Source organism: Manacus candei, unplaced genomic scaffold (genome assembly GCF_025592945.1).
Source record: "Manacus candei isolate 608988 ecotype Guabito, Panama unplaced genomic scaffold, ASM2559294v1 h1tg000152l, whole genome shotgun sequence".
In the NCBI taxonomy this organism is placed as follows: domain Eukaryota; kingdom Metazoa; phylum Chordata; class Aves; order Passeriformes; family Pipridae; genus Manacus; species Manacus candei.
The window spans coordinates 281,686-300,703 of NW_026138200.1; the positions used below are offsets into that span (position 1 = coordinate 281,686).

Genomic DNA, 19,018 nt, shown 5'->3' on the forward strand with positions numbered 1-19,018 from the left:
ATTCTGAAAAGGCCTAACTCTCTACTGGAGTTTTAATAAACCAAAACAATAATTTTCAAGATACATTACTGATACTGTTGCACAGTTAGAGCTCTGTGTTAACTCTTGAGAGTATGAATTAACACACTTCAGTTTGCTTTCACACATGTAGCAACGATTCAAAAAACTAACAAAGTCTTGACACAGGATTTCTGAGGAGAAAATACCTAGAAGTAGTCATGGAACACTGGTTGAAGACAAAGCAACAATATCATTAGCTTGGTGCAGGACAGCAAAAATCACTCATCTTTCCTTTTTAGAAAGGAATTAAACCCTACAAGGTTTACACTCAGATCTTTGGATGGAAAATGCAGCAAACTGGTACAGTTTCCTTGTAGTGCTAGAATAAGTGTCCTAGAGTGAGGAGAGCCCCAGTTGCACAATGAAATACTGACAAATTATATTCCACTTGCACAGATTATAAAATTTAATTAATAAAGTCTGTTAAAATCATTAAATTTAAATATTGCATTCTGTACCTTTATGTAAACACTGGCAAGTCAGCAAATCTAAAAGATCTTTTGAAAACATTCTGTAACTTGTGGCACATTTTTCCTTGTTTCCTTTGGTAATAAGGCTATGACAGTCTGTCTGCACATCTCTGATCAAACAGAGCAGAGACCTTGCAGACAAATATGGCTAGCAGGTTCAAAATACAACAGCTCAAATACAGTTTGGAAAAACAGGCAATCAGGATTAGGGCAGCTCTAATAACAGACGTCCATGGATCCCTGGGAGGGAAAGTCTTAAGTCAGTATTTGCAAATCCAAAGTCAGTCATAAATTAGAATTCCAGAAGAAATTAGACTGTCTTCTTGATAGTTTAACACTGAATGGTAAAGAAGACAAACTGGAACATTGGATGGAAAAGAGATTGTTGAATCACCTAAGTGTATACAGACATTGCACTACCTAGATTACACACTACCAGTTTGCACTACTCCAGCTGTGTTAGAAAACATGCCCAGACTTTCCAAGGGAAAACAATTCCCTTTTAGAAACTCAGTAGTCCTGTACAGTAAGTTGATAGGTAAAGGTTTTTTCCAAAAGACATGCCTAATTTGTGCTCCACAAAAGAGAGACACATTTTCAGTACATGCTCTCCATGCTCCTAGACAATTCAGCTGGGAAGACTGGCAGGTTCAGCACCATGCCAAGGAATGGCACACTAAACTGCACTGATTTTTCACAAAACACTAGAGTTCTGAAAGAGATGACTCAGACCCTATCTTTATTGCGTAAATCCACTTTTTCTTTAGGAAGGAAATCTCATTTTTAAAATTAAAATTAAGCTTCCTTCATTCACTATTCTTTTTTTTGGTAATAATTTCATAAAAGGAAACTACAGGTGAAGTTTAATATAAATCTGGATGCCACTTATTCTACTCACAGGGACATTTTTACAATTGCAATCTCTGATGTAACATGTAAATATCAAGCAAATAGTATCTACAAGATTAAAACTCATTCCTAATAAATTACCATTGAAAGACTTCCAAGCCTAAAATCTGAGTCAAATAAAGTATTATTCTGATGAAGTAAGTTTCAGATGGCAGTCACAAATAACAAGGCATATCTTATTTCTTCTATTTCACAACACTTTTAATTGAAACACAGGTAAAAGAATGTGATTGAAAATATAGTGATCAGTGGTTGTAGAATAACAGCGAACATTCTAGAGTGCAATTAACCTTTCTAACAATCAGTGGCAACAGTTTTACACTTTTTACACTTTTTCACCTTTTTTTTCCTTTTGTAACAGAGTCCTTCAACAGCATTGAAATCTACCACTGTAACTGCTAATTGCTTCTTAGGGTCAGAATGTATATACCTAAATTTATCCCCCAATGATACGACATTACTGTTACTCTACACAGTCTTTGCAAAGCATGACATTGAAAAAATAACTGTTGCCCTATATAATTCTTAAAGTTCAATCTTGCAGCCTTAATATCCTCAAAAGAAAAAGAGTCCCTAGCAACTGTAGGTCAAATTAAGCAGTTCACCTCTGGAATGTTTTAACAAAGTTATTTATTTCTTATTATAAATTCAGTTAATACACAGGGGTTTGGGTTTTGTTTGGTTGGGTTTTTTTAATTTTAAACAACCTTAAACTGCTGAAATAATCCACTAAATATTTACAAGAAAAAAAAATCAGAAGATCACAGCACCATACCTGTGCCCTTGCATGAACTCCCCCAAGGAGACCTGAGCACTGCTGTTCCAGATACCTTTTTTCTTTCTGCCAGCAGCTTGCCTGTGTTTTCATCTGTTCAGCCATTTCGTTAAAAGCATCTTCCTGGCTCTGCCAAAGATCCTTCAAAGTATTGGACTTGTTCTTACAAATATATTCTAGGTGAGATATCTGTATGACAAGCATTTAAAAAGAAATTCTCTTACCTCTCTAAACACCTTTTTACTTTATTGTACATATTAATTTAACCACAGACTATTCCAGCAGAAAACATAATCTGTAATTTCTTCAACATATTCATTAAATGACAGATTATTTATCTGAATTGTGCAACAAATGAACAAAAATTTGGTTTCAGTTTTGCCATCCTTATACAACGTTGCAGATATTTGGTGCTTTTTTTGTTGAAAACTTGAACCGGACACTTCCTGTATTTTTTTTAAATAAGTGCATTAAATCTTGTGCTGCTAAAGTAGTAATCTGAGTATACCAGTCCTTTAGCAGTTTGCAAGAATTGCAAATAATAAGTAAAAAACCAGCCCTTAATTTAATTTTTGTTTTAGTGGAAAGCTAAAACAAGATGCTATTAAGTATTGAAAGAATTTCAGGAAATTTTAGTGTACAGAATGTTTTTCTCACAAATAGCTCCCTAGTTTATGATGTGTTTTCAACAAGTGTGAAGGGATTCACTCTGTGGATAACTTTGCAGTTCCCATGCAAACTAAATGGAGAAATTAATCAAGTTAACAATGATCTTTAAATACACACATCTACACACTTTTACTACTAGGGAATGTCAGAAAGATACCTTGAAAATAGGTCACACAGAAATGCAAGAGAAAAATTTTGTTCTCAAGAAAGCAGGTACAACACAGGTAACAATACTGTTCAAAATCCCTGAAAAGCTAGTAAGTACATGAAAAGAGCCCTAGAGACCTCACAGTCAATATCAATAACCATACTAAATTAAAAAGCAAGAAACAATACGACACAACACCCCCAAACACTCTCAACAATGTTTACTCCCTTCTCCTCTATTCCCTTTCCTCTTTTACTTCAAAAGGAAAATAGAAATGCGCATCAAATCTGAATAATCCAGATTTTATCCTATCCCTCTTTAGTAATTTCAATTGACTGCTGGGGTATTTATTAAATGATGGGCAGAGTTAAAACAATTCACCGTAACCATCCCTACACTTTACTTGAGCCAAAAGAGTGGTAACAATTCCAGAAGATGATAGTTGTTCAAAAGAGCTTTTCCCTTTCTATGACTCAAAACCAAAATGTCAAGGCAGCCAAGTTCTGGAGTCACTCTACTACATTTAGGACTGGCCTGATCAATGGAGCCAGAAAACAAACTGAAATTCTGAAGGCTGGCATATGTTAGCCTGTGAAGTCAGTTTAACTTATTTAAAAACTTATTTTCTTTCCTAAAAATGCAGGGATTTCTGTGGAGAAAGGCCATGAAAACTTGCTTACATCAAAATAATTCAGAAAAGTACAGCTTCTCCCTATAACAAATATTGACATGTTTTATAAAAATAGGTATTTTCTATTTGTGTTTCTGAATACAAATTTTATAACACATAAATTACAATTAAATGAAAAAAATACATTGGCACAGCACCTCTGAATCACAGACATATAATTTAAAGATGATATTCCTAGAGTAAGTGCATTTTGTTTCTGTTTTACGGTAAAATAAAGACTTGTTTTATTAGCGTAAATGACTAAGTTCTTTGAATTGCTTCATCAGTAAGATTAATTTATTTTCTTTTAATTAGGTCCCTGTGGCTAATATTGGCTAGTACTATTAGCATGTCCTGCACTGAAAGTGGAGCTTAGAGACTTCATACCGACTTCAGTCACATTTACATGCCCACAGCAATGGCATCAAACTGAGTTGTAGACAAGCCATAATTAATGGTATTGAATTATTAACGTCCAAATCTTTTTTGAAACAAGATGAATGTCAGTCCTTTTTAATGATACTGTGATGAGGACAAATGTCACTGAATTTAATAGAGGTAGATGGTGCCTAAGGACACTTACCTTCTCATTAGCCCTGCTGAGGTCTAAGATCAGGGCATCAACATTTTCCTGCAAGACTACACAAAGCTCAGACCAAGAGAATCTATCTAGGATGCCTTCTGGTTGTTTTATAAGTACACGGCCTGCTACCAAACACTGGTATAAGCTATGGAGGAAGATTAGTTTTTCCTGAAACAAAAAGAAAAATTTACTGTTGTACCCAAACAGTGTTAGAATCTAAATATATGCATCATATGGAAAGTAAGACAAGCAGGTGAAAAAAATCCCACAAAGCTCATTCTCAAACCTTTTATAAAATTCCTCAATTGCTAATATTTGCAGTCATACATATCAAAACAAGTGTAAGAAAACAGTTTTTACAAAATTTGTCTAATTATTTTTTATACTTTATGTCTAATTAGACATAGAGTATATAAAGAAAGACCAGTCCTGCAGTGGCCACAACCAGGAGCTGACACAGATAAAAAATTCCATGCTATTAGTACAAGCAATTTATTTATTCATGTTAACACTTCCAGTTACATTCAAACTGTACCCACTTCTAACATTTGCACAGCATGCAGAAAATTGTCTGATTGGCTTGGCAGCACAACACACCGTTTATACAGCTATCACTCTAAAGTCTTTTTAAAACTGTTTTTGTATGGATCATGAATGAGACTAAATGGCCAGATAAAACAGGCTTATAGCTTCATCAGTTACATTCCACAAGCCATGTCTAATTTAGTTACACTGATTTTAGCCAGTAGTATAATAAATTGATGCAAGTTATAAATAAACTTTAGCAACAATAGCATGCAACAGAAATTAAAGCCTTCATGCTTTTAGTACATATATGCAACTTAACAACTTTGATTAAGACAACAATAGACAACAACCTCAACAGTCAAATTATTGTAAATGTTCCCATTGTTTTTCAGGGGCCTTGGATGAGGTTTTACACTAAGAAATTGTGGATAATGGAGATGGGGAACTAGGGTTTTTCTGAGCCCTTTCCATCACACCTAGGTGCAGTTGCTCACAATTATTTCATGGCATTTTATGCAATTAAAAAGAAATTGTAATTAAACCTTTTTTCTAACAGATCTGCAAATTCCCCAAGGAAAATCCAGTGTGCCACCTTCATTACATTTTTGCTTGGCTGTGATAAACCAAGGATGATAATTATCCATTTGGGGTAAAAAAGGGGATTCCAAGACCCTAAATCAATTCACACATGTTGAATGCAACCACAGTGTTGTAGACATGCAGACTTTACAACAGTGCCAGACTTCTAGTTTCCTTCACTTTAATCATTATCTGATGTGTGTAACAATTTCAGCTGTTTCATGTGGACCCTATTTAAATACCAGACTGTAAGAGTGATGGAAAGAATGTTTCCTTTTTACTCAGTTGGCATCCATATCCAAATCTGTGGAAGTAATGAGCTCAATATGCACGACTAAAAGTACATCATTGCCAATGCTAGTACAGAACCACTTTACTGAGGGGAAAAAGCAACAAAATTAAGACCTCTTAATATATATAAGGAGAGAGATAATAGTTCTGAAATAAGATGTTGTGAACTCGTTCCTTCATATAGCACACCACAATGACCTAATAGATAACAAATAAGAATTTCTAGGTTTTGTGGCCTGCATGTAAAACTACCTCAACGATATGTGAATCAGTAATAATGATAATGACACTACTCTATGTTCCAATTGTAAAACATTTTTGTTAACTTTTAGTTTGAAAGAAAGAAAGAATTGTTCGTCAGGTGTAGCTCTTAAATATACTCAGTTGTTCAAAAATTCAAAATGCTGGAATGATTAAGCTACTAGTTCAGATACAGAAGAAAGGAGAACTGATATGTCCTGAGATCTCATAGATATTAAATACATATTTCAAAATATGTATCTTAAAATCATATTTTAGAGATAAATCTGTTAAGACTAAGAATAACCATCTGATGTATGTAAATGTATAAAGCTGAGATTAAATAAAGACTCTTTGACAGTCATCTTGTCTCTAGTAATACCTCCATATCCTTCTGGTAAGCCCTGGTAAGCTTCTGGATTTCATTTTCTGATTCTGTGGCACGTACTTTCTCCTTCTCCCAGCATTGTTGTACATCCTGTAGTTTCGTTCTTAAAGTTTCTATTAAAGTCTCTCTGTCTGCACACTTAGTGTGCAGATGATTTAACTCTTTACTGGCATCAGCCAGGGTATCCTGAGCTTCCTGTAAGACAGAAGCATGGAACAGAAAGGCTGGTAAGAATTTTAGTCTGTGAAATGTTACCTTAGTCTAGCAGTCATCATCTGAGGAAGTAAAGCCATATAGCCACATGTATTCATAAGATTCCAGGCTAATTCAATATCTGAATTTCAAAATTGACAACAGGCCTCTTCTACAGCTTGTAACTAGACAACATGGGCATCCCCGACTGGTAAAAGCTCCACGATGCAGTGACCTTCAGAATACCCTCTACCCCCACAAATGAGACACAGAATGCAGGGACACAACTTATCCTCTGCAGAGTGCAAAGCTCTCAGAGCTAGTGAAAACATACATTATTTTCTTAAGTAAATCTCTGATCTGTTGCAGCTGAGTCTGTAAGCAACACAGCTCTTGTTCCTCACTGTATTTTTATTGCCATGAAAAAAAAATGGGAGGACCCTCTTTGGAGGTTTGACCATGGGAAGTAACTGAATAATCAGAAATGGTCATAAATACAATCATTATGTTGCCAGCACCAAATTTCACCAGGTAAACAAAGAAATTAATAAACTACCCCTTTACAGTCAAAATATTTGTGAGACAGAGTGGACAGATACACATGCTTTGCTCTCCTATAAGCACTGGATTTCCAGCACTGCTAAAGTTTGCAAAAGGTCAAACTGAAAGCATTGTTCATTTTTCACAAAATCGTAGCTTCTTATATGGAAAATATAATAGAAAAGATACTCCCAATTCTTTAGACAATGACTTTTATTCTTCTTCATGAAAACATTAAAATATTAAAACAATGTTAAATTTCAAACGCAAATGTTTTCAGACTGGATCTAGCTTTTGCTTATCTCTACAGTTTTATTACTAAAAATTTAAAGAGATTTGAAACTGGCATACTGCATAAAAACCAGCACTCTCTGTGTGTAGCAAACTCATTTTTTTCAGGAAGAATACAAATATCACTTGCAATGGGTTGCAAAAATCTTAGGTGTCTTACAAAGGTGCTGGAACAGAAGCAGAAGTCTTAAGTCTTCCAAACATAAATTAGTAAAGAAAGTTCAGATCAGATGACAAGACATCATCTGCAAGTAGCCCTTAATATGAAGATTCAATGAATGTTGCAGAAAAACACTGTATAAAAACATAATGCAGCATATTCTCAGCAAAAGAGACTGAAAAACACCAGGTTTAGAGACACACTATTTTGGCAATAATACAATACACTGCCAGTCAGGAGATTAAGTTTAACCATGACCTCAGGACTTCCTCACTCCCTTGGCCGTTGATGTAACCAGACAGGACATCACAGAAGTGCTGTCAGCCAAAAACAGAGGCGAAAAAAAATTCTTGTTCAGAAAGTAAAGAAAAGAATTCTCAAGTGTTTTTATCAGTTCTCAGGTAGATTTTACTCCAAGAAATTTTAGGCTGCATATTGTATAGGTGTTAAAGACAACCTTATGGATTACATGCATTAACCTGATAAACACAAACAAAAAAAAATTAATAAAGGAATGGATATGTTTAAGAAAACATACCTTCATATGAACAGAGGTAATTAAATTCCCCTTTTCTTGAGAAAAATATTAAAAGAAAAAAATACTGATGCCAATTTCAATACAAAACAGTATTTTGCAAATTGATAAATGTATTTCAAGTTATTTCAGAAGTACAATCATTGAAATGACCAGTTGTGTAGTCTACAGTGGTAACCAGAATAAAGCAGCATGGTTTAACAAGCTTGCAAGGTAAACTAGTCTGTTCAACAGAACAGAATGATATGGAGACTTATTCTCATAAGAAAGATACCTTAAATCCAGAAAGATAATTTTTTGAGAACTTTAAAATTCTATGCTAAATTCATTAAACATACCTTAAGGTCTTGTCTTAAAGTACACACTTTCTCCTTGGATATCTCAAGGTCTTTTGTCATCTTTTTACACAGAGCCTTCATTTTCTCAAACTGTAAAATATATGGAGGTCAAACTGGCTTTTACAGAAAGGTTGCATGACCCCTTCAATATAAAGGAAGAACTTTGTATATAAAAGTAAAACAACAAAATTGATTTCAATTCCTTTGACAGTTTTTGTACTCCATACAATCTAATTAATGTGCCATTACAAAAGCACTAAATAACTCTTTTATAACGATTTAAGATACAGAGTAGTGGCAGAATCCCAAACTCAGTCCACTATTAACTATCTTATTAACTCTCAAAATATCTGACAAGAACATAGAAATGCACTGAAATGCACTTGAAAGTGTAATAAATTTAGATTATGATCTGAGGAGTGGTTTAAGAAAACAAGTTTTCCATTCGGTGGCCATTCGCAGAAATTGTCCAGCTATAAGCATGGGTCTTTACTGAACACTCACATACTGTAAAAGCAGCAAAGCAGCAATGTTCCTGAGAGGCACAGTGACTACTGAGTCTTCATAGGATTACAAGCAACTATCTTAGAGGTAGCTCATGACCATAATGTGTACTTTGCACTTTCAGAAAAGATAACATATCAAAATAATATGTCTTTGTTTACGGGATTATGAGGCTAGCAATACAAATGCCTGAAAGAAAGCATGGATTAGAAATGTATTCTAGTACAGGTTACTGAAAGCACCTGAGATTTAATGAACAACTCAGAAGCAAAATACTCCATTGATAAAATTTACAAATTACTTTGGAAATTATATTCTTGTTTATTTTTATATTTTGATGTCAGTAGACCTGGCAGAACCCTTAGAAATAATTACAGTAAATTACAGAATGCTACTGGAATATTTCCAGTCTTTTTGTTGGTTTACTATTCTTTTTGCTCTCCCTAAACATTCTAGTGGTCTGCACTATACAAAAAGTTAGAAGCTAGTTGTCTGCAAAAACCAAAACATTTATACACCTTTCAGTCACACGAATGAACTAGATCATTTAATCTAATGTTTAGTACAGCAAGTTAGAGATGACACATGACAAGTTTACCAGCATATTTCAAGTATACATCCAAGTGTACACATATATTAACAAATTCATCAATATGTGGAGTCTTGTTGAAAATCTCTCTATAAAGAGAACATCTAATAATTGCTCAAAACTACACCCTTACTGTTGTGTATTAAAATATCCTGGTTTTATTGCACAGTGCCCTTCATAGTCCCCTTGTGCATTATTGTATTATTAAAAAGTTTTATTATTAAACATATCTAACATAAAAACCCAAAAGCAGCATTCTCTGTGGGGGCGAGGGTAATCAAGAAGGACAGAGCATTGCCCTTTCTATGCACCATAAAGGTGCTCAGTGATCTCTGGCTCCATATGACAACTTCAGGGTCAGTCACACGCAGTCCTACTGGGAAGTCTTGTGGCAGGTTATCTGTCGGTCCTGCTCTGCTTGCGATTTATTTTCCTTGACAGTTCATTCTTCTTTCTGTCAGAACACTGTCTTTGCTTTCTTAGAAGCCACCCCCTTGGTCTCCCCACTGCTGTCTCTGGCACAGTTTCACAACAAAGCACATCACTAAGCCAAAGCCTGCTGAGTCGACTTTTCAACTGTGCTGCCTATCACGTGACATTCCTCCTCCCAAATAACAATTCGCTGTGGGTAATATGTTCCTAGTTACTCTTCAGCTTCCAGACTTGGGTCTCAGAAGAGTTTCATAATGACTATACACATCAGTTTTCTTATCTCACCGGGAGAGACTTAACAGAGCTTGCTGTTTAAAAAGTATAATTGTTTCCATGGTCACTTATTTTTGTGTCCATTAAACACATTCAAAGGTCTTGTGGGAGACTGTTCTTTTCACAATAAAAGGGGCAAAGCTGATATACTTCTCCTTTTTTTTTCTTTTCTTTTTTTTTTCTTTTTAAATGTTGTGAGTGACTACCTAGACTATGCATTTGTCAAAACAAAAGACAAAACCTAGAAATGAAATATAGTACTGACATTTTTACAATCTTATCACACCTTGCCTTTCTGTATTTGCCAATTTTATTCAAACATAAGCTAATTACAAGTTTGTACAAAAAGTTTTAATGGTGTAGTTAACTTCTCTCTACAGCCTTTAAAGCCACAAGTTTATAAAATATTTACACACAAGAGGAGTAATTTAGTCACCTTACCTATACAAATAACAAAATAAATGCAAGACAGACTTCTCAGCCAGTGAAATAAAAGGACAGTAGGACTCAAGGAAAACATCTGGTTTTTTTCAACCGTAAGAATCCCAAAATTGAAATATTTCCATTATCCTCTCAGACAACTTAAATAAAGTATTGTAGTGGTCCTATTTTAAGTGAAAGGACAGCAAAATACCTCCAGAAGAGATTCCAGGGAAAACACACTCTTTTCAAAAAATTACACTGGTTTTTAAAAGTACAGAGGGCATGATCATTTGTATAACTGATAGCAATGACTACTGAGGCTCACGCGCTGTGTATTTAGGAATATTGCGGTATATGCTGCCACACTCTTAAATCATCATCTTTTAGCTAAAATCTTAGATATGAATAGTTTCTTATCCTAAATATTTATTGAAAAATAATCCCAAAAAGGTTTAACAAGAAAACAAAACTAAATTAAACTAGAAAGACAAAAAACTCTACTCCCTGTCTCCACAAATATAAGTAAAACTTCACTGTAGGGCAAGCTTAGAGAAATAGCAGTGACAGAGATTATTTCTTTAGGTATACTTGAAGCTGTCAACTCAACATTCCCACTCTTCTGCCCTTTTTTACAAGCAAAGCATATGTACTGCTGCAGGCCAAATGCGATACATATAGAGCCAAACATTGCAAGTGTTACCTCATTAGAGGTATCTTCCAGCTTGTTCTGGTAAGCTGTCAAGATACACCTCAAAGTCTCAAGGACAGAGCAACTTGGCGGTTTATCTTTGTCGTTGCAAGTGCCTGAAGGAAAACACAGAATGAAAATTAAGCCTTAAAGCCACAGAGAGAAAATTACTCACCCTGGATGAGAAGTATTAAAACTAGTCAGGGCTTCAGTGACAACACAAAATGCTGAACAGCAGCCTTGTTTGCCACAAGAGACACAGCTGAATAGCCACACTCTCACAGCAAATGTAGCTGAAAGACTATAAAAGCCTTAATTCAAGATATAGACCTGTAAATTCTGGATTACATTAACACTTTATGTATTTGGTATGCAGTCTCACATATAATTCCTACCATGGTCAAGTCTGTGTTGTTCAGTCAGACAAGCCAACTTCAAAACCACATAATTAAACATTTTGAAAAGCATGTAGTCTGAAAGTCAAGTATGTTATACTTTTTCTGACATTATTTTGCTGTTGTGACTAAGCATGCCAATGCAGTACTTCATTCACTTAAAGCTTTACTGAGCCAAAGATCAAATCATTATGTTATGCTTGGAGAAACATAACTTAAAAACATTTTAAATTATCTTGAATTTCATTCCAAAGGAAATAATTTTTTAAAACTATTATCTGCCTACACAGTTCTACATAACTTTTCAATTATAAATCTGATATATCCATTATATACACACTACATTTATTTATTAAACATTTATACAGAGACTTCTGATCTCGTTGCCTTAATTAAGGACATATGAACAAGTCTGAGCATTCCACAGACCGTACCACAATGCACTAAGAGAGCAAAACAACACTATATTGATCAAGAGGTCACAACATGTCAGCTAATATTCAGTTTCCAAGAACAAACTTTTCTTTTTTTTCTGGTGTTACATATCAATACCAGATTATTGACAGATCATTGTTAGCATTGTTTATACTACTATGCAGCATCCATAAACTTATTTTTACAGAGTCAGGGAAAAGCAAAATTTAATAAGGGGACACCAGAGCCCTCTGAATCCTAAAGATGTCCCAAATAGCAATGTTACACTTAGAATCAATGTAAGAATTCATAAAATCGGACCTTTTATGAGAAGTTTAGATTTCACCTTGAAGAAAGTGACAAGGGACACGTTACTATAATTTTTATCACTTAACCACAGCTACAGCTATGCACAGGGTTCTAGTCCAGTCTCCTCAGTTACAAGACCACCTTCTCAATGTTACCCATTGTAAGAACATTTTGCAGTGATCCTGTTGCACAGAAAAGATTAACTACTATTCTTCCATACTTGTAGCTCTGGAGAAGCAGTAACTCACAATTCTCATTCAGTTTCAAATAATACCTATTAAGTCAATAAAAGCGTTTTCTTCCATCCACTAGTTTTTATCAAGGTGTCTAAATAATGGGTCTTCATTTCTTATGAAGTCCCAACCTGCAATGCTGTCAAAGAAACATTAATTTACTTCATGTTTGCCAAAACTAGACTTTTGCCAGTAAATTCTCCATGCTGTCATTTCTTGCCTTTGCTGCAAGATATACTTCCAGATAGCTCAGTCTGCCAACAGAAATACTAGATTCAACCTTTCTGCACTAGCTGAAAACAAGTCTATGGTTAAATGTTGTCCATCTTCATACAACTATTCAGGAGACATGCAACATAATCCAAATGGCACTCTGCTGCTGCAGAGGCACTCTGTTAGCAATATAAAAAAAAAAAAAATCTGGAAGCATATGCCCAGTATTGTCTAAGAGTTTGAGGGTAGAATTTTGAGAAAATGCCAAGTTCAATAGAAGACTATTAGGAAGTATACAAGTGAGTAAACTCTTAACCCTGCTGCTCTGTAGTACTGGGCCTGGCTAGGATAGAGTTAATTTCCTTCACAGAGGCTCATATGGTGCTGCGTTTTACATTTTTGGCTAAAACAGTACTGGTGGCCTGCAGTAAATGCTGAGGCTAACTCAAAGCAGCTAACACTCTTAGAACTTTATACCCATTTCACTTTTTTTTAATATTACTACAACCACAATTACTTTTTTCCTGAAATGGAGACAAATTTACCTGAGAACAAATTCTGTTGCTGAATAACTGCAAAATATGATAAACTGAACAGATACAAAAGGAAAGCATGCAAATGGTCCAATAACAATGCTGTGGAAAATTTATAAAGGTCATTGAAAAAGGAGAAAACATGGATTTATGCTTGTTATTTTGGTATGTATAAAGAAAAATAGCTTTCTAAAATTCTTTAATCTCAAAAATATAAAGTCTCATCTTCTCTTTCCTGTATAGCCCAGTAATCACAGTCCAATCAGCACTTAAGGGGCTGGATCTTTAGTATTGACAGATTTTTAAGTAGATCTCTCAACCCCTTGAGTTCAAAGTTGAAAACGAGAACAAGAAAGACTGCCAGGTCAGGTGTGGCTCATGTAGCCCCTCACCTGCTAATCAGATTACAAAGATTTATTTAAGATTTTTACTTTTACTGGCACCTGGACATTCTCATTTCAAATATAATTACAATAAATATTTTTTTAAAATTTGAAGAAATATTGCTACATAATACATTCATAAGTACCCCAGAGTAATAATATAATAATGAAAAAGCATTAAAAACTAGATTTCACACTTAGAAGCATAGTAAATATGTAGAACAAATGTCTTAGTCAATATCTATTTTAATATTAGCTGTAAAGACTCAATCCACAGCACAGCTAAATTTTACTATCTGCCTCAACAAAGCCTCTGCAGAGATGCTAAAGCTTAAAAAAAAGATCTCTTTAAATAAGATTTTTCAAAGTTTACCTCAAACAAAGCAAATTAATACTGAAGTTACTGTTACAGAAACAGGTCAAAGCTGTTCTCTGCAAAGTTTACCACCAGGGAGAAAGAAAACCTACCTGAAAGACAATTACTGCTTTGGAAACTGCACTCTGGCAGCAGCATCCAGCTCCCACCAGAATTGCTTAAGTCCCTCTGAGCATGTGGAACTTGGCAAGAATGTGGAAAACATACAGTCTTAAAGAGCTTTTCAGACTGATGTATCTACGGTAAATCTATAGGTATTGCCCACAGGAATTACATGTATAATTACAGAATAAAACTGATACCAGTTCCCAAACAAAAAAAATCATATAGCCCATCTGAGGAAACAAATGCATCACAGATTCAAAGACTTTTAAGGACAACAGAAATCTCAGGAAGTTGTTCCTTTACTGAAATTTAACAGTACCAGGTTGTAAAAAAAAAAAAATCATTCTGTGAAGACAGAAAAAAAATGCATCTTCATTTAATGATGTTATACAATCTATTTATGTCTACTGCTCCTAAAAAGTGCAAAAACAAATCATCATGATTTATATAAAAGAAACCTGTTTGCTCTTTAAGCCACATTCTGCCTGTTTTCTTCCAATTTACTTTCACTCTAAGTTGGAAGCATTTCATGTCTAGTATGTGTTATTCTAATAGGAATTACATAGAAATATCTTTTATACATTGTTTTAAATGAAGATTTTAAAAAGTGTACAACTTTTACCTGTAAAAAACTACTAGTTTGATGTTAAAGTTCAGTTTGGTTTTGTTAGCCACTAATTCAAATGTCTAACCAGGCAGAAGTTTGTTAAGTTTGATACATTACATATAAAGCCAAGGAGCAGTGACAACCACTGACCTACAATTAATTTTAATGAAAACAGAGAAATATTTGTTCTGTACTAGATCAAATGAAAGCAATACAGTACTGGTCCACAATCAACTGTAAAAGTATTGTGTTATATCAAGTGTCCTACACAACCTTTTTGAATTTATGACCTTTAAGTTGCTGAAGGTTGCCTGAGAATTTGGCTCAGTTCAAGCAAAACATCTGTTCCCTTTGCAGGTATACTGTAAGGACTTTTTTCTCAGTTGGATTTAGAGCACAGCAAGTAAGCCCTTTTCTGACCGGCATATACACTCCAGCATTTGTATATCGAGTTCTGGGCTGACAACAGCAGGTCCACATTCCGTCACCCTCTCTCAGCTAGCAAGGCCATTTGACTGCTGTGAGAACTGCTCTTATCATGTCATCAAATCAAAGCATGGTGAGAAGAGGGAATGCAAGAGGCATCTGCAGAATTCCCACAATGTAGTGACTTTGGAACATTGACAGATGCATCTGTCATTTTATACCTTCAACTAACCTGCTGTCCGCTGGCCTGACATAGCAAAGCTGTCCAAGAGTAACTCCAGCTCTCTCATGTTGTTTTCATACGTCTCTGTTAGAAAGACCTGGTGTTTCTTGGCCTTTATTTGACAGGAGATACAGACAAGACAAGGGGGGGCAGGGAATGAAACACATTAAAACAGTAAACAGAAAAAATACATCTCACAATGGTATATTTGTTCCCCTTTAAATCTAAATTCCTGCTATACTTATAACACCTCTTCTTGACCAAGATACTTAATATGACATAACAAATAAGTAACAAAGAACCCTGAAATACACTTAAAATAAAACTAAAGACTTTAGATACCCAAAAGAAAAACAAAAGATGTTTGCAGAAAAACTTAGTCTTGATCACCTTCTGCTTCAAAAATATCTTAATGAATATTAAATTGTCCCCATCTATGCAAGCAATGAAATCTATTGTTACACCCTACAAGGACATCCAGAAAGACACCAAACTACTGGCAGACAGGCTAGAAATCCATGATTTGGCACTCAGTCAAATCCCACACCTACCCTCACTGCAAACCTGCCTACTTCAATTGTTAATATCTTCCATGCTAGACAGTGGTTTCTTCAATACCAAAAACTCACCCTTATGCACGGAATATAAAGCAGCAGAGTTCTTCAACACCTACTACTGTATTTTCTGAAAGAAAGCAGTCCACTAAGTGCAGCCTAATGTTCAAATCAAGACACTGACTTTATTCTGAGGGCAGAAAGGTACTACAGCAAATTTTTTAATTGCTACAATAGAAAGACTGTATCAAATCATTCCTTCAACCTATAACCAAGACTATAACTTGCAGTTTTCAAAGACATGCATCCGTCATTCCAGACAAGACCAAGGTCCTTTTGGGTATATGCAGTTTTAACTTCTCAAAGAAATGTACAACTTTAGCTGTTAACTGACAAAAAGTAATACATTTCAATAATTTAAAAAACAACCCCAAAAAACAGCAACAACAAATGAAAACCAACCACCTCTCCCCCCAATTCCAGAGGAAATCAGATTTAAATAATTTCACTATTTTCTTATGACAAAGGTTATGCTCAAAGATGTCTCATAACTTTTAACTGCTCAATTTATTTACATTCTAAATTCTAAAACCTATTTGAGTAATTTCTACTTGGTAATGGAAGACTAATCTTTTTTTATTGAGAAAAATCCTACTGTTTCCTAGTATATCTATAAACTATTGCTTTAGTTATGCTTCACTGCATGTCAAAGGATGCAGGCATTTTCTCATGTGTGGGAAACATCCTCCCCATGAAAATTGTTACATACTGCTAGCATATAACTGTCGGGATAAAAACCCAAGAAATGCATTTAATTCTCTGCAGTGTTCTTCACTATTGAGCTAAATATTTTATAAATTTGCCTTACTCTTTCAATTTTAATTATATGTACTGTATATCAACTAATATATTATTCATATGTGTATTTCAGTGTTAGGTCCCCTGTAGCATTTACATGCCTTTCCTTGTGTGAGAGTCTGTACTACAGTTCATAAAGATTTTCCAAACCATTTCTATATATTGAAAAATAACTAGGTTTAATTCTTACTCCATAAAATTACTTATATGAATAGAGCTTGTAAATGCTAAGATCCAGTAAAAATATTTTATGGGATGCAAGTACATTAAAGTAATTTGCTCTCATATACTGATATCATCCTAAAGACCTCACACACTAAACCCAATAAAATATAACAATATATAACATCACGATAAAAGAAATACTTTTTACGTAAACCACGTCAGCACAGAGGTTAGAGTAAATCTTCCCAGAAAACATCTTCCCATGGAAAAGTCAAATGTGAGAATTTCTTTCAATCTCCACATCCAATTTTTCTTTTTGTTTAGTTAATTTACCATAATTCGGTCAGTGTATTCCAGTCTTTTCAGCCTTCACCACTTCTCCGTGCTTTATCTGCTAACTGCTCCTACACTTCCTAAGCCAATTTCAGTCTCTTTCTCAACAGCAATAAAGATCAAAAGGAAACTCCTTATACTAGCCAGTTTCTCTTCATTTTAGCTGCAAAATATTTGGCATCTTTCCATTTTGACTTCCATTTTCAATCACCGTCCCCATTATCAGAAATTGAAGAAAAAACACTGTAAACTACAGTGCTGAAAATCCAGGCACAGGTTAAGAGTCCAAAGGGTCTAATATTGATCTGATTTCTTATGTCTCATTGATAGGTATCTAATAAGAATGTACAGAGTCATAAAATCATGGAACAATTTAAGCTGACAGGATCTACGGAGATCATCTGGTCCTGCTCCCCACTCAGAGCAGGGTGTTCTCCAAGTCAGCTTAGGTTGCTCTGAGCCTCGTCCAGTCAAGTTTTGAGTATCCTCAAAGATGGGCCTCCAGGAAACCTGCTCCAATATCTCACAGTCCTCATTGTAAAGTTTTTTTCCCCTCTTACAGGCAATTAGAATTTCCCTGTTTTCTCTCATACTTCCACTGCATACATCTAAGGAGAGTTCAGCTCCACCTTCTCCATAAGAACCCACTTGACAGTTCATAGCAGTAGCTGTTATCCCTTAGTCTTCTTCAGTCTGAACAAACACAGGGAGTATGCATAATGCTTCACGCTGAAAAGGAAAATTGAGTCCACAACTGTTGAGTCAAACATAATCTATGTCCAGATTCAACTATTCCAGGAGATGCAGTTACATCCTTCTCAACAACTTCATCCATCAACATGTTTGTGGGGATGCTATTCCTATAGAATTACTGGAAAAGTAGTGTGTTTCCTAGATTACTCCAAAAGGGAAATCACGTAACAAAATTGCTAAAGCTTTTACTTAAAGAGAGTTTGCTTCACAGACCACATTAATAGAAAGAGATGAAAGAATATTTGTGAAGTAAGGCTTCTGCTGACTTTGCTCGACTTCCTGCAGAATGGACCATTCTTGACCTTGGAAGCGATCCCCGAAAATGACCTTGGAAATCAAAGGCAAGAGGTCTGTACGGATACACAGGGAGCTCCTGACTAAATTAAAATATTAATAGGAAGCATAAAGAGGGCTGATCAGACATAGTGACCTGGGAAAAATACCTAGAGGGATAGCCTAGGGATATGCTTAGGAATGCCAAAATCCACCTAAAGTTGAATCTGGCATGGGATGTGAAGAGTAAGAGGAAAAGCTTCCTGAAGTGTATCACTAGCAAAAGCAAGCCTAGGCAAAATGTGGGCCCACTGCTAATGAGGCAGCAATCTGATGACTACGATGCAGAAAAATCCTTTTCAATGTCTTTTTCATCTCAGCCTTTACTGGTAGAACCTGCCTTTAGGAATCCCAGGTCCCTGAGACCAGCGGTAAATTATTCTTGTGAAGTTTACATGGACACTTGAGAATTTAAAATTCTCAAAATATACTAGGAGTGTTTCCTATACTCCCCAAAGACAATTCCCTCCTTCACAAAATATTCCACACTGGAGGACAGAAACCAAACATCATGTGAGCAAAATCATACT

General features: G+C 35.1%; 1 protein-coding gene across 2 annotated transcripts in view; it reads right to left on the bottom strand.

Annotated features, from left to right (window-relative positions):
* The window catches only part of CCDC171 (coiled-coil domain containing 171), a 146,764-nt gene that overhangs the window by 85,395 nt on the left and 42,351 nt on the right, over positions 1 to 19,018 (bottom strand). For both annotated transcript variants that reach the window (XM_051772315.1, XM_051772314.1), the window contains 6 exons: positions 15,502 to 15,604; positions 11,288 to 11,391; positions 8,367 to 8,456; positions 6,305 to 6,505; positions 4,285 to 4,452; positions 2,215 to 2,403 (listed from right to left, as the gene is read on the bottom strand). In XM_051772315.1, coding sequence (XP_051628275.1) covers positions 2,215 to 2,403; positions 4,285 to 4,452; positions 6,305 to 6,505; positions 8,367 to 8,456; positions 11,288 to 11,391; positions 15,502 to 15,604 — 855 coding nt within the window. The remainder of the gene's footprint in view (positions 1 to 2,214; positions 2,404 to 4,284; positions 4,453 to 6,304; positions 6,506 to 8,366; positions 8,457 to 11,287; positions 11,392 to 15,501; positions 15,605 to 19,018) is intronic.